The 11,909-nt window shown below is 28.0% G+C and overlaps 2 protein-coding genes across 2 annotated transcripts in view; one reads left to right on the top strand and one right to left on the bottom strand.

Annotated features, from left to right (window-relative positions):
* Positions 1 to 1,098: 1,098 nt before the first annotated feature.
* On the top strand, positions 1,099 to 5,767 carry LOC119683412 (the record flags this gene model as incomplete). The annotated part of the gene is made up of 3 exons (XM_038097077.1): positions 1,099 to 1,294; positions 4,900 to 5,121; positions 5,470 to 5,767. Coding segments are annotated over 3 exons (510 nt in total), but the record flags the coding sequence as incomplete, so codon positions are not given.
* A 2,383-nt stretch (positions 5,768 to 8,150) lies between these two features.
* LOC119682906 (protein fem-1 homolog B-like) overlaps positions 8,151 to 11,909 on the bottom strand; it is a 7,099-nt gene continuing 3,340 nt past the window's right edge. Inside the window, exons 4-10 of the mRNA XM_038096447.1 lie at positions 11,086 to 11,325; positions 10,632 to 11,021; positions 10,382 to 10,564; positions 10,100 to 10,329; positions 8,668 to 8,770; positions 8,472 to 8,607; positions 8,151 to 8,399 (exon numbers count right to left, since the gene is read on the bottom strand). Of these exons, the coding sequence (XP_037952375.1) occupies positions 8,236 to 8,399; positions 8,472 to 8,607; positions 8,668 to 8,770; positions 10,100 to 10,329; positions 10,382 to 10,564; positions 10,632 to 11,021; positions 11,086 to 11,325 (1,446 nt within the window). The 3' untranslated portion in view covers positions 8,151 to 8,235. The remainder of the gene's footprint in view (positions 8,400 to 8,471; positions 8,608 to 8,667; positions 8,771 to 10,099; positions 10,330 to 10,381; positions 10,565 to 10,631; positions 11,022 to 11,085; positions 11,326 to 11,909) is intronic.

Below are 11,909 nucleotides of genomic sequence, written 5' to 3'. Positions count from 1 at the left end.
AATTTCTAGCATTTCTCTAAAGCATTAATTTTACTAATTCATAACATTCTTTCAAACATTACTCGTCTATTCATATATACTAATTTCAAGGTTTTTCAATTTATTTGCTGTGATCTGCATAATTAAGTTTCAAGCTTTAGTAAAGTTTTTATATTTTTTGAAGTCATTAAATATTTTATTGCTACTTTTGTGGCAAAACTCATACTCGTAAAGGCTTAGGGAAACTATTTTCTATCCTCTTCCTAAAAACTACTTAACGCGTTGTAAGACATTCCAGTTAACAAATTGTTATAATTGATGTCCTTACCTAGCAAATTGTCAGGTAAAGTTGTAAATGGGCGTAATACTGTAATCACTATAATTCTTGGAAAATTATTTTAAAAAAAATTTTGTCAAAAGCTTAGAATATTGAAATAGAATCCGAGAAATTTGCTGACCCTTAAAATCAACGTAATAATCTTAATGAAAAATAAAAGACCAGAAAACATTACACAAAACACGAAAAACAAGACAAAATAAACAGTAGGAAAATATAAACAGTATTATTTCAAATTTTATAAAAATATTATTTAGTAAATAGAAATCCTAAAAGAAAAGCAAAGCAAAGAAAACATTAAAGTTCGTTGGTCATATTATATTTGAACGAAAACTTAAAACATGCACCCACACCCACATTTTGAGGACGGTGTGTCGGTACTGCAAAAATGCCATAAAATGCCAGCAGAAGTATTTTTATACACAGAAACCACGTCGGATGCGTCTGCCTTGTTGTGGTCAAACCTATTCAAATACAAGCAACAATGGGCGCCATAGCAGCCAATACAGCCAACCATCACCTCAGCAAATAATCCATTAAAGTACGTTCACGGACAATGGAAAGCGCACCACTTATGTATCCTTTTTTTAGGTATTTGGTCTGTTTTCAGTTTTCAGTTCCTGTTTTGACCCGCAATGTGTTAGTAGCAAGCGCGCCAAGTGAAATGTCCAGTGCCGCGTATTGTTTTTTAATTTTTCTATAATTTTATTGATTTTTAAAGCAAAACAAAGTTGTTTTTGTAACTGAAAAAAAAAATCAATTTAAAAAATATAATATTTTGAACCGATGTGAAGTGCGAAAGGACTGTTTCTGAAGCTGTAGAGACTTTAGTTTCAAAGTGCCTAATTAGTATGCTGGGATTTGTTTACTTAGTTCTAATACTGGGCTGGATATTGATTGTCTTATTTCTAAAGTGCAAGAAAACAATCACACCACATTTTGCTTTCACCGATAATTACACCGACGCTATTGGAACAGGTAAGCTTTAATTAATAGAGAAGTCTGATAGGGTGCTGAGATTGGAATTTTTTTTTTTTTGATTTTTTATATTCTTTTATTGCGATCTGCAACTTAAGAATAGACAATGAACAATATTTAAGAGTAAGTGATTAAATAGTTAAAAGTTTTGTGGGCTTGAATGGACTGTGCTTAGTACCATATCCATCTGTTGAAGTCGGTTTTTAAACACAAGCTTGATTAATATGTAAATCTCGAAGCTTGATTAATATGTAAATCTCGATTTATGTAAATCTCGATTTACATATTAATAAATAGTAAATTAAAGTAATTAACAATAAACAATATTAGACTATTAAAATAATTGGTTGGGGAACTTAACCATTTTGTGGATTGAGTTTTTGTAGCTAAAAGTAGGTGTAGTGAGCAGTCAGTTTAATCAATTTTTTGAATATTTAATATTTTAAACAGTAGTAACAGTAGTTGTAGTTGAAGGAGTTTATGGTTTACGCAGGTCAAAGTATGACATTTAAATAGCTTTATCAAACAAGAATAAAAAATAAAATCCAAACCGGTAATGGAATAATGGCTTATATTATAATTACTGAAAAAGAATAAAATGTCAACTTTTAAAAATTTGAATGTTTAAGTTATTCCATTTAATCAATCACCGTTTTGACTACACAGGATAAAGTAAAAAATAATTATATTAAATAATTACAAACAGCTTATACAACCCGATTTAGAATCAACTACAGACCCCAATATTAAATTTTATAACTAGAATTCGCCTATTTTATCTAACAACTAAAAGCTGTGAGTCAAAGTCCATATAAGAAAAGTCTAAAGTTGCCATTTAATCCAAACAGGTAACTGGTAGTGTGTCTTATCCATATATACACTAGCTACCTGAGCGTTTTTAAGATAGGACTATGTTATAAGCAATTTATTAAATAGGCAGATTAAAATATTGAAATGTGAGTTTAAACTGCCCCAATATACACGAATTGTTATGATAAAAAGGAAATGGAATCTAACAATGACTACCTAATTACCGATTTGGATTGAATAGCGGATATTTATTCTAAATTTTATATGAAGATAGTAATGGTTAAATAAAGGTAGTACCTTAAATTATATAGAAAGTAGCAGGCTTCCTCTTTGCAACACAATGTATAATTGATATCGTCGAGTAAAAGTGTTACTGCTACTTATATTAATAATCGCCCCTTCAGCCTACCCTCTCCTAAAATAATAGTATAATGCAGAGTTATATTCGATCTAAGTAACTTCTTATTTTTCAGATTGCTCTTCTAATCTAACAGTTCTCATTGGAAAATCTATAGTAACTTATCACTTGATCGTCATAGATACTTTAAATAATAATTACACATAAGTTTTCCAAAAAGATTATAATTTTTGATTGTAGAATTTTATTTAAATGTCGTTTTTGAAGTGCGTTATCTGAATATTATATTATCAAGGGGCGATCAATGTTTTAATTTCTCTCCCCACTTCCTCTAAATAGCCACTGAATTTGAGATGTTTATTTTTACTTTAAGAAGTAATGATATATTAAAAAAAGTATAAAAATACCTTTGCTGACTTTAAATAAATTATTCTAAGCTGATTTAGACTAAAGTTAAGAATCGTAAACTTTAATTAGGATTACAGAATTTATTTTCTGAAAATCATAAGACAAAGAAAATTGGAAGTGTAGAAATATCGCTCAGATTTTATTACCAGAATCTTGTCGATCAGATAAATAAATAAAGGAAACCATTTATTAACCAGACTTCAGATATATTTAAAAGATATTAGAAATATTAATAACAATAGAATGTCTGACCAATTGAGTGGTAACGTAATTTTAATACCTAACATAGATTGAGTAAAAAACTCAATTTTAATCATAGTTAATAGAAGAAATGATAATTTATCTATAAACCGGATATTATTATTATTCCAAATTCACATTTCTGAACGTTACACGAAAAAAAGAAATGTCCTACGAAAGGTCTGCGTGTATAAAAGAAATTAAATTTGTTGAAATATTATTACTCTACTTCTTTATTACATTATCTTCTATTTCTAAATCCAATACTAAATCCCATCTTTCTTTTTCACGTGCTTGTAAATGGTAAGGAAAGTTTGCTTGTCTTCCAAACATTTTCTAAGCTAGTTTCTTTAAAAGTTTCCCAGTTCTTATTTTCCTACCATTAAAATTAATAAATCGAAGAAGATCGTTCCCGCTTTTTATTCTCTGATTTTTAAAATTAGGAAATCGAAGAGATGAGCCTTTTAAATATAAAAATAGAGTTAATTATCCGATATTGCAAATTAATGCAAATAGATCTTTTATTTTATTAAAAGTCATGTAGGTAATAAAAGATAAAATGATATTAATATCCATTTATATATATTAGTTAGGATGAAGTAGCCTTTAGTAAGTTTTGTGGCGTATTGTTTCAATTAACCAGAAGAATGTTTAAAAGAATTCAGTCATTTTATTAAAAAATTCACTTTTCTATTGTTATTGTTTCTATTGAATAAGATCTTATTTCAAAACTTAATCATCACGTCGATAGCGATGACCGTTATTGTTATCGCAAAGGGCCGCTAACCCTTTCTTTTTTAATTAAAACCATTATCTTTAATATAGTAAATTAGCTTGATAAACTGTTGTACCTTAATAAGCTACTGAGTCATATGTTAATCCATAATATCTTTATAACCCACTAAGCGCATTTGCTGTAGCTTGAATAGCTATATCTTAATTAACTGTTAATTAAACTTTTCAACAACGTTTAATTATTTCAAAATAATACAATGGCCGTTAGTCCTTTCGCTGAATGGGAACTAATGAACTCACTCTAAAAATATATAAATGCTTCTGTCATGTCAGTATATCATACCTTACGCCCATGATTGAGTTTCAATTATCTGTAGAGCTTTGTTAGATCATATAGCTCCAACTATAAATTTTATTTCATATAATAGAATTAAATTTTACTAATATATATTAAATTTGATTTTAACGTCAGTTGTAACCGTAGTTACTTTATAGAAACTATAATATTTAATAGAGAAATTTTTCAAACAGTAGTAAAAGCTTTAAGTTTAAACAAAATTTCAAATTCGAATATGTAGTTAAGTACGGTTTTACTTTACTTGAGTCACTGTTCACACTGACACTGAACTCTAAATTTGGTAGGGTACGTGTTCAATACTTGATACTAGCAGTCTCAAAAACTTATTTACAAATAATTAAATATAAGAAATAATTCCAAAACTGCTCAGTTGCCTAACGAACACTGACTCTGAGCTTTAAATTTGGCAGGATACGGATTCAACCCTTGGTACTGGCAGTCTCAATAAATTATTTATGAATAAATTAATATAAGAAATAATTCATTAACCACTGATGATGATGGGCATTTAGCAATAATCAATGGTCAGCCATAAATTCAATTAATTGGAATTAAATAAAAATTTTGTTGTTGCTATATACTACTGTTCGAAGCATTTCTATTTTCTTAATCTAAATTATAAATTTTATTTTAAAATTATTTTAAAATTTAGAAAATTCTTCTCATAATTAAAAATAAAATTATTTTCCTTACCAGGTCGACGTCCTTCAATTCACGTTATACAATTACAATCGGACGACATCGAAAGCGAAAATCGTTTAATGGATTCTTATCATCAAAATAGTCAAAGTCTAAGACGACACTCACATAGATCACAGCGTTCAACCATTGAAGAGCGAACCATCGAAACGGCGACATATCCAACAGATGCAGTTATTAATCCTGCCTACACACATGATGAGGAATACATTATCAATGGTAAGTAAATTCAAATGACGTCACAAATACTTTATTAAAAATTAATATACACATAAGGTAATTATAATCTGTGAGGTCATTTATAGTTAATTGACGTAAATATGACTAAGTATCAGCTGGAAAATAATTTATTGTCGTTTTTCTATTTTTACAAAATTATTTAATTAATAATTAATTAGCAAATAATGATGTCGATGTCGCTAATGCTAAGTGCTAGCAAAATTAGTTTATTGTTCATAATATTTATAATTGTCATTCTATTTGGTTTTTTCATAATTAATACATTTTATATCTATTTTTAGTGTGAAAAGAACTAATGTGTAAATTATGGTATTTTTATACTTTTAGCACCACCACCCTCTTATGAAGAAGTAATGCGTCAACCGGAAGTGTATCCAAAGGTTCATCAGACCTCAAAAAGCAGTGAAGCCAATATATAAAAATAGAACTCATTTCTAAAATGTAAAATGTAATTTTTATAATGTATCCAAAAGGAGGTTTTCAAAATTTTATAATCGATTAATATTTTTATAAAGGAACTTTTGTTAGTGTATTTCTAATTGTGAACTGTGATTCTATATGATAAAATTGTTAACAAGCAGAAAATACTATTTGTTAATTTTAAATAAATTACGCTCATATTTTTAGTAACTCTTAAAATAAAATATTATATGCAAAAATATGTTATATATTTTTTTTTATAATATTAAATACTGTAAGGTACTAGTAGACAGCCTAGAGCTAATTATTGAACAAACTTTTGTTCTACAAAATTGTAATTAAATAGACGTACGGACGTACGGTATACAACTGTCAAATGTAGAAATAGTTTAAGGGTTCCAATAAAAGCCCTATAAGCATTATACCAGAGGCATCATTATTATTATTATTAACCATACTCCATCAGGAGCATAGACTTGTTTGTTGATATCTTTTTAGTTTATTCCTTGAAGTAGTTCCATATTTGAAATTCTACGTGGCCACCAGATTCTCAAAATATTACGCAGGCATCTATTGGCAAAGCTTTAAAGTTTTCTATGTATCTTACTGTTGACCAACCAAGTTTCTAATCTATACAATAGGACGGTTTTAACACAAGCATTGTAAAAATGGATTTTTGTTTGAGAAGATATTTCAGGAGGAGGGGAGAGATTTAAGGGTTTGGGCGGAAGCATATTAACGTATCACAAACGACAGTTTAAAAGCACATGGACAATGATTTGAAAATCAACTTAGCATTATTATTATTGTTAGAGGCACTGTGACTGGCACTGCGACTGTTAAATCTATTGTGCCCCTTCTGGGTTTAGAGTAAAAAGTAGTATAAAACCTACTTTACAGAGTTTTATTGCCTCTTCCGTAAGAATATACATTCCCAGGTGCCTATTCCTTATATGCATTAGCGGAGGGCATTCTAACAGCACATGTATGGCTTACTCCTCATTTTTTCACAGAATCTACAGTTGCATCCGTATGTATACCCATACTCGTAAGGTAAGAAAATTAACTTTATACAAGAAAAAATCTACAGGTATAATAAGAAATATGTATAAAAGATATCCTGATAATCACTCGTTTGTTCTAGCTTAGACACTCTCCAATCCATCTTAGAATCCTTGTTGACTAATAAAGTTCTGCCAAACAAAACTTTAGAAAAAAATCCAGGACTTATAAAATAAACTCATAAAGTACTAGAGATGAATAATAGCTGTCCCTTTTTCAGTAAAAAAAAATCCGAAGACCGTTGGGGAAAAGTAACGATCTTCTACATAGACCACATACTCAACCTAATTAAACTTACACAATAAGAAAGTAAATTTAAATTCAAGATATATATTAGGTCATCTTATTATATCTACTATTCAAAAAAATAGTGAAGAATTTTCTCACTAATATTTTCAAAAATATTCTATTTTCTTTTGAATTATTTGGAGACACAGTTTCTGTATATAATTCAACGATTTTTTTAAAATTATTTTTATAATTAATTATCGTATATGGAAAGTCATATGTCTGCAGAAAATCTCTATAAATTTAGAAATATATGCGCTTATGAAACACCTGTATGTTTCATATGCCTACAAATTATCCATCATCTGTGGACTTTGAAAACATCGATTGTTTTATTTAAACGTACATAATTTCTAGACTATAAGTAGTAAGAATCGCTTTCAATCGAATTTGACCCGTGGACTTACTATTAACACAAAAAGTGAACGTATATTCAAGTTGCGTTATTCAAATTTTGAATTTTAACAATTTTTTATTTTAATTCGTATACAAAAAGTGAAATTCCTGTGCTATTTATAGAATGAACCCGTAAACCACAGCTATATAAATTTAATTAATTATTATAAACTGTTTTTTTTGCATATTTTGTTAAGATCGATTGTCGCTTTTAAAATAATAAAATTAAAAATATATATAACAAATACGATTAAAAAATTTTAATGTTTTTATATTTTCGTTTTTATTTTATACAAATTTATTATCTTACAATTATTTTCCCATTAATCAATAATTAAAGTTAGACTTTTAGTTTGGCAAATAAATAAAATATTTAAGCAATATAATAAATTTTTTGGGCGGTAAAAATATGCAACAATACATTTTACAATATATATTTATATATATAACTAATTCAGTCAAAATATTTTTAAACTAAAAAATAAAAATAAATAGAATTTTTCGTTATAAAAATTTGTTCAATGCTCAAATTAATTATGTGTAAAAATGGTATAAAAATAAATAATTTTTTGAATTTTTTCTTTTTGATTAACAATAATTGATCCAGTTTGGCCAGACAGTACAAAACAAAATACATCATATAATATTATTAAATTTACAAAATAAATTTGCATACGATTTTTACTGCAAGTTTTTTTAGGAACAATAATAGACTTCATAAAAAAATTTATATTTATTTTTTTTAAATTTAAATTCAAATTAGGTTATTCTGGTAAAAGTTAAAAAATAGTAATTACAATCTTAAGTTGATTGAATTAGAATTTAAAAATTTTTTATGAAATATCTAAGTCTATTCATGTTTTTAAATGTCTTTACAAAATACTGCAGCCAAATGTAAACATTATTTTATATATTATATTAAATAAATTACGCACAGAATTTCTCAGCACTATGCATTTGTATAAATGCTTCCAGTGATGTGGGGATCAATCCTTGGTACTTGATTTTATGCAGAGCAATGCAACGTGATGTAAGGCACTTAAGAGATGTCATAGAATTTTGAAAACCCAATATGAGATTACCAATACTGACTAAAAATCATAAAAATAATTTTTTATTAATTATAAAATTGAAATAAATAAACATATTAGCTCTATACTTACCAACTTTGCTAGCTTGTGCTGGTGTAAGACCTTGTGCATTCACTGCATCCAAATGTGCACCAACATCTACAAAAAGTTTCACAAGTTTTTCTACTTGCACAGAAAGGTGTGGATTTTCTTCAGGTGAGAACTGCGTCTACAGAAAAATATTATATTTGTGTTAAATAAATTTTTAAATTATATAAAGTAGACTTACACTTGAAACTAATGTGTGCAATGGTGTATTCCGATCACAATCAATAGCAGAAACAGAAGCTCCAATATTGACTAGCAACAAAGCTGTACGATAGCATGGAAATCTAAAAATATAAAGATAATGATAACTACATAAAATAAAAATGAAAAATTAACAGAAATCGGTCGAAACAAATTATATACGCACTATAAACTAATTAAAAAGAAATTCAAATATTTCCTAAGACCACTGATGATGAGTACTTAGCATACTTGGCGTTGAATGGTCAGCTAAATTTCAATATATTTTGTTTGTTTTAAACCGAAACGTAAACCAAAACGGAAAAAATTCCGATTCGAAGCCCTCATTACTTTAAGTAATTAAAGTAAAATTTTATTTTTTAAGCAATCATACCAATTAAATAATGAATGTACATATATATAAATATGGTCCCGCAATTCATATTGAGGATGGGTGCGAATACACGAATATACAGAGATATAGAGGTCGTCGATATATTTTATGGAACTACATTTCATACATATGTATGTTGATATATTATATTAAGTAAATATTATATATAATATATATATATATTATATTATTTTTAATTGAAGATAAATAATGATTGTAATGTAGTGAGAAAAACATTGGATAGAAAAAATATACTTTTGTTCAGCATGTTGAGACTTATCGAAAGAATTGTGATTTATATAAATATCTTACATCTGATCGACTTAGATTTGGGTATAAATATCATATAGAGTGAAATTAATATAGTTTAACAATGTCTGTATCCAGGTTTAAGATGGGATGGGATATACATGCGATGTGATATACACGCATAAATAATTTTCATTTGATCGATTCAGATTTAAATAAAGCTATCACATAAAATGATGACTCAGATCCGTATATTTTTAAAAAACTGTTTTGTTTACTATTAAATTTCAAATTTGGATTTAAAGTGTCAAAACTAATACTATATATTAATATTAACACATATAATATACCGTGAAAATTTGTTTTGTTTTGACTGAGAAGAGAAGTAAACTGAAGGAATACAAGATATAGTTTAAAACACTGATATATTTAATAATGAATTCTTCATAAGTAATGCATTTAAAAAGTTGAAATTATACTATATAATTTCAATAACAGTCGAAACGATCAAATCAGATTTGATTATAGTTGCAATACCACCTGGTCATATCAGCTTAGGATTCCTAACTAAAAGCTTATTATTAATTACTGACACACAGAGTAAAGGCTATTGAAGCTTTGACAGGGACAAAGCTATATTTTTACTTATATTTAAATAGTGAATATATAAGAGAATGTAATTTGCTAAACGTTTACTAAACGAATAGATATGAACAATTAGATTTTTCAAGTTTCACTGTATTTGAGTGTATAGTAATTATTATTTTTATAAAATATTTCTATAATTTACCTGCATATTGCCGCTGGTAAAAAATCATCCACAGGTGTAACTCCATTCACAGATAAGTGCAGCAGAGTTTGACCGTCTGCTAATCGTGTATCACATTGTATAAATTTAAGTAATGTTGAATATAAAAGATCGATTTGTTCTTTTAGTACTTCAATATCTGTGCGACAGGATAACTTTGTTATTATTTTGATAATATACAACGCCGTCACGACATTCTGTTCATTGTGATCCTATAACAATAATGCTTATTATCAATATCAAAAAATTATGACAAATAATTACTATTAACAACTGGGGCAGATCTTTGGGTCCTGGATGTGCAATTTTATATTTGTTATTTTCTATTTCTTGTTGGCATTTGACAAGTACTGATAAAACAGTTGAGAGATCTATAATTGCCCTGTCAATTCTGAGCATTTGAGAGAATAATTGAGCGAAGCGCAACAAATCTCTCTCAACGGATATCTAGAATAATGCATAAATAATTATTCACAAAGATATAATATATTAAAATACAAAATAACAAACATACATTATTAATCATACGCAAATCAATAGCATAATTCCATAAGGTCTGACATTGTTCAAAACGACCTTGGTCGGCCATTACAGCACCACGATATACTATTGCTTGTGGTAAATCCGGATAATATTTGCCTAGTATACGTTCGCGTATAGTAAGTGATTCCATATGTATAGAGTGATGATTTAAACGTATCGCTTGCAGTTCTGGTATATTTTCAGTTTCAAACCAATCGTCATAGGCGCCTATGGGTGCCAGCACACGTTTGCGTACTATGTTTTCTGGATCTGAATAACGCATTTCCATTGCTTGCATTAAATATTGATATGCTTTTTGTATATTATAATGATCTTTATCATTAGCGAAACAAGCACCCATTAATTCAATAGCCATTATGACCTGAAATTAAATACAAAGTATTAAATAACTTGAAATTTGTAGTAAGTTTTAAAGATTTATATACTTCTTCTTTATACATAAGTCCTGGTCTTTCAATAAATAGTTCCACAACACCTTCATGTAGGTGTTCTGCTGCTTGTTGTACCGGTGTTAAACCCTGCTCATTCTTCAGTAAACGTGCACCATGGTCAAGAAGCAAACGGCAAACATCCAAATGACCACATTCAGCCGCATAATGTAGAGCTGTGGCACCGCAAAGTGCTTGTTCATTCGGACTTGCACCGTTTTTGAGTAAAGTATCAACCTATGTAAAATATATAAGAAATATTTATTATATTATAAACATGAAAATTATAAATAAATTAATGAAATGCATATTATGTGTCCATTACTACAAGCAATGCAATAATAAAAATATGTAATATGAATTAATAATATTAATATTAGGTATTATTTAATAGACGAAATAGATATTGAAATCGATAGTAATGACTGTTAAATTGTTCATATATAAACAATTCTCTTATACAAAATATGTGATTGTCTCCAAGAAAAAAAAAACGTTGAGGTGCACGATTGGAGATGAATCAATAAAATGTACCCTTACTTGGAGAGAGAGTCTTTTCTGCTCTCTAGACAAGTAAAGTATGAAAAATGTATAATAAATTAGGTTAAATAACTTCTTGCTAACTTAGGTAAATTTATTTCTATTATATATATGACTAGTGGAGACGCGGTTGCTTCAAAAGCACGATTTTGAAAACAATATTATTTTTAATAATTTTCTGATAAATATTTAGGAGTTTGTAATATATCATAAGTAACACCACTAATAGGTTCGATGGAAATGAGCAGACTAGAATTCATTTTAAAACAAATAACCGCCAT

Source organism: Teleopsis dalmanni, chromosome 2 (assembly GCF_002237135.1).
Source record: "Teleopsis dalmanni isolate 2A chromosome 2, ASM223713v2, whole genome shotgun sequence".
Taxonomy (NCBI): Eukaryota; Metazoa; Arthropoda; class Insecta; order Diptera; family Diopsidae; genus Teleopsis; species Teleopsis dalmanni.
This window is presented reverse-complemented; position numbering and strand designations above follow the sequence as displayed.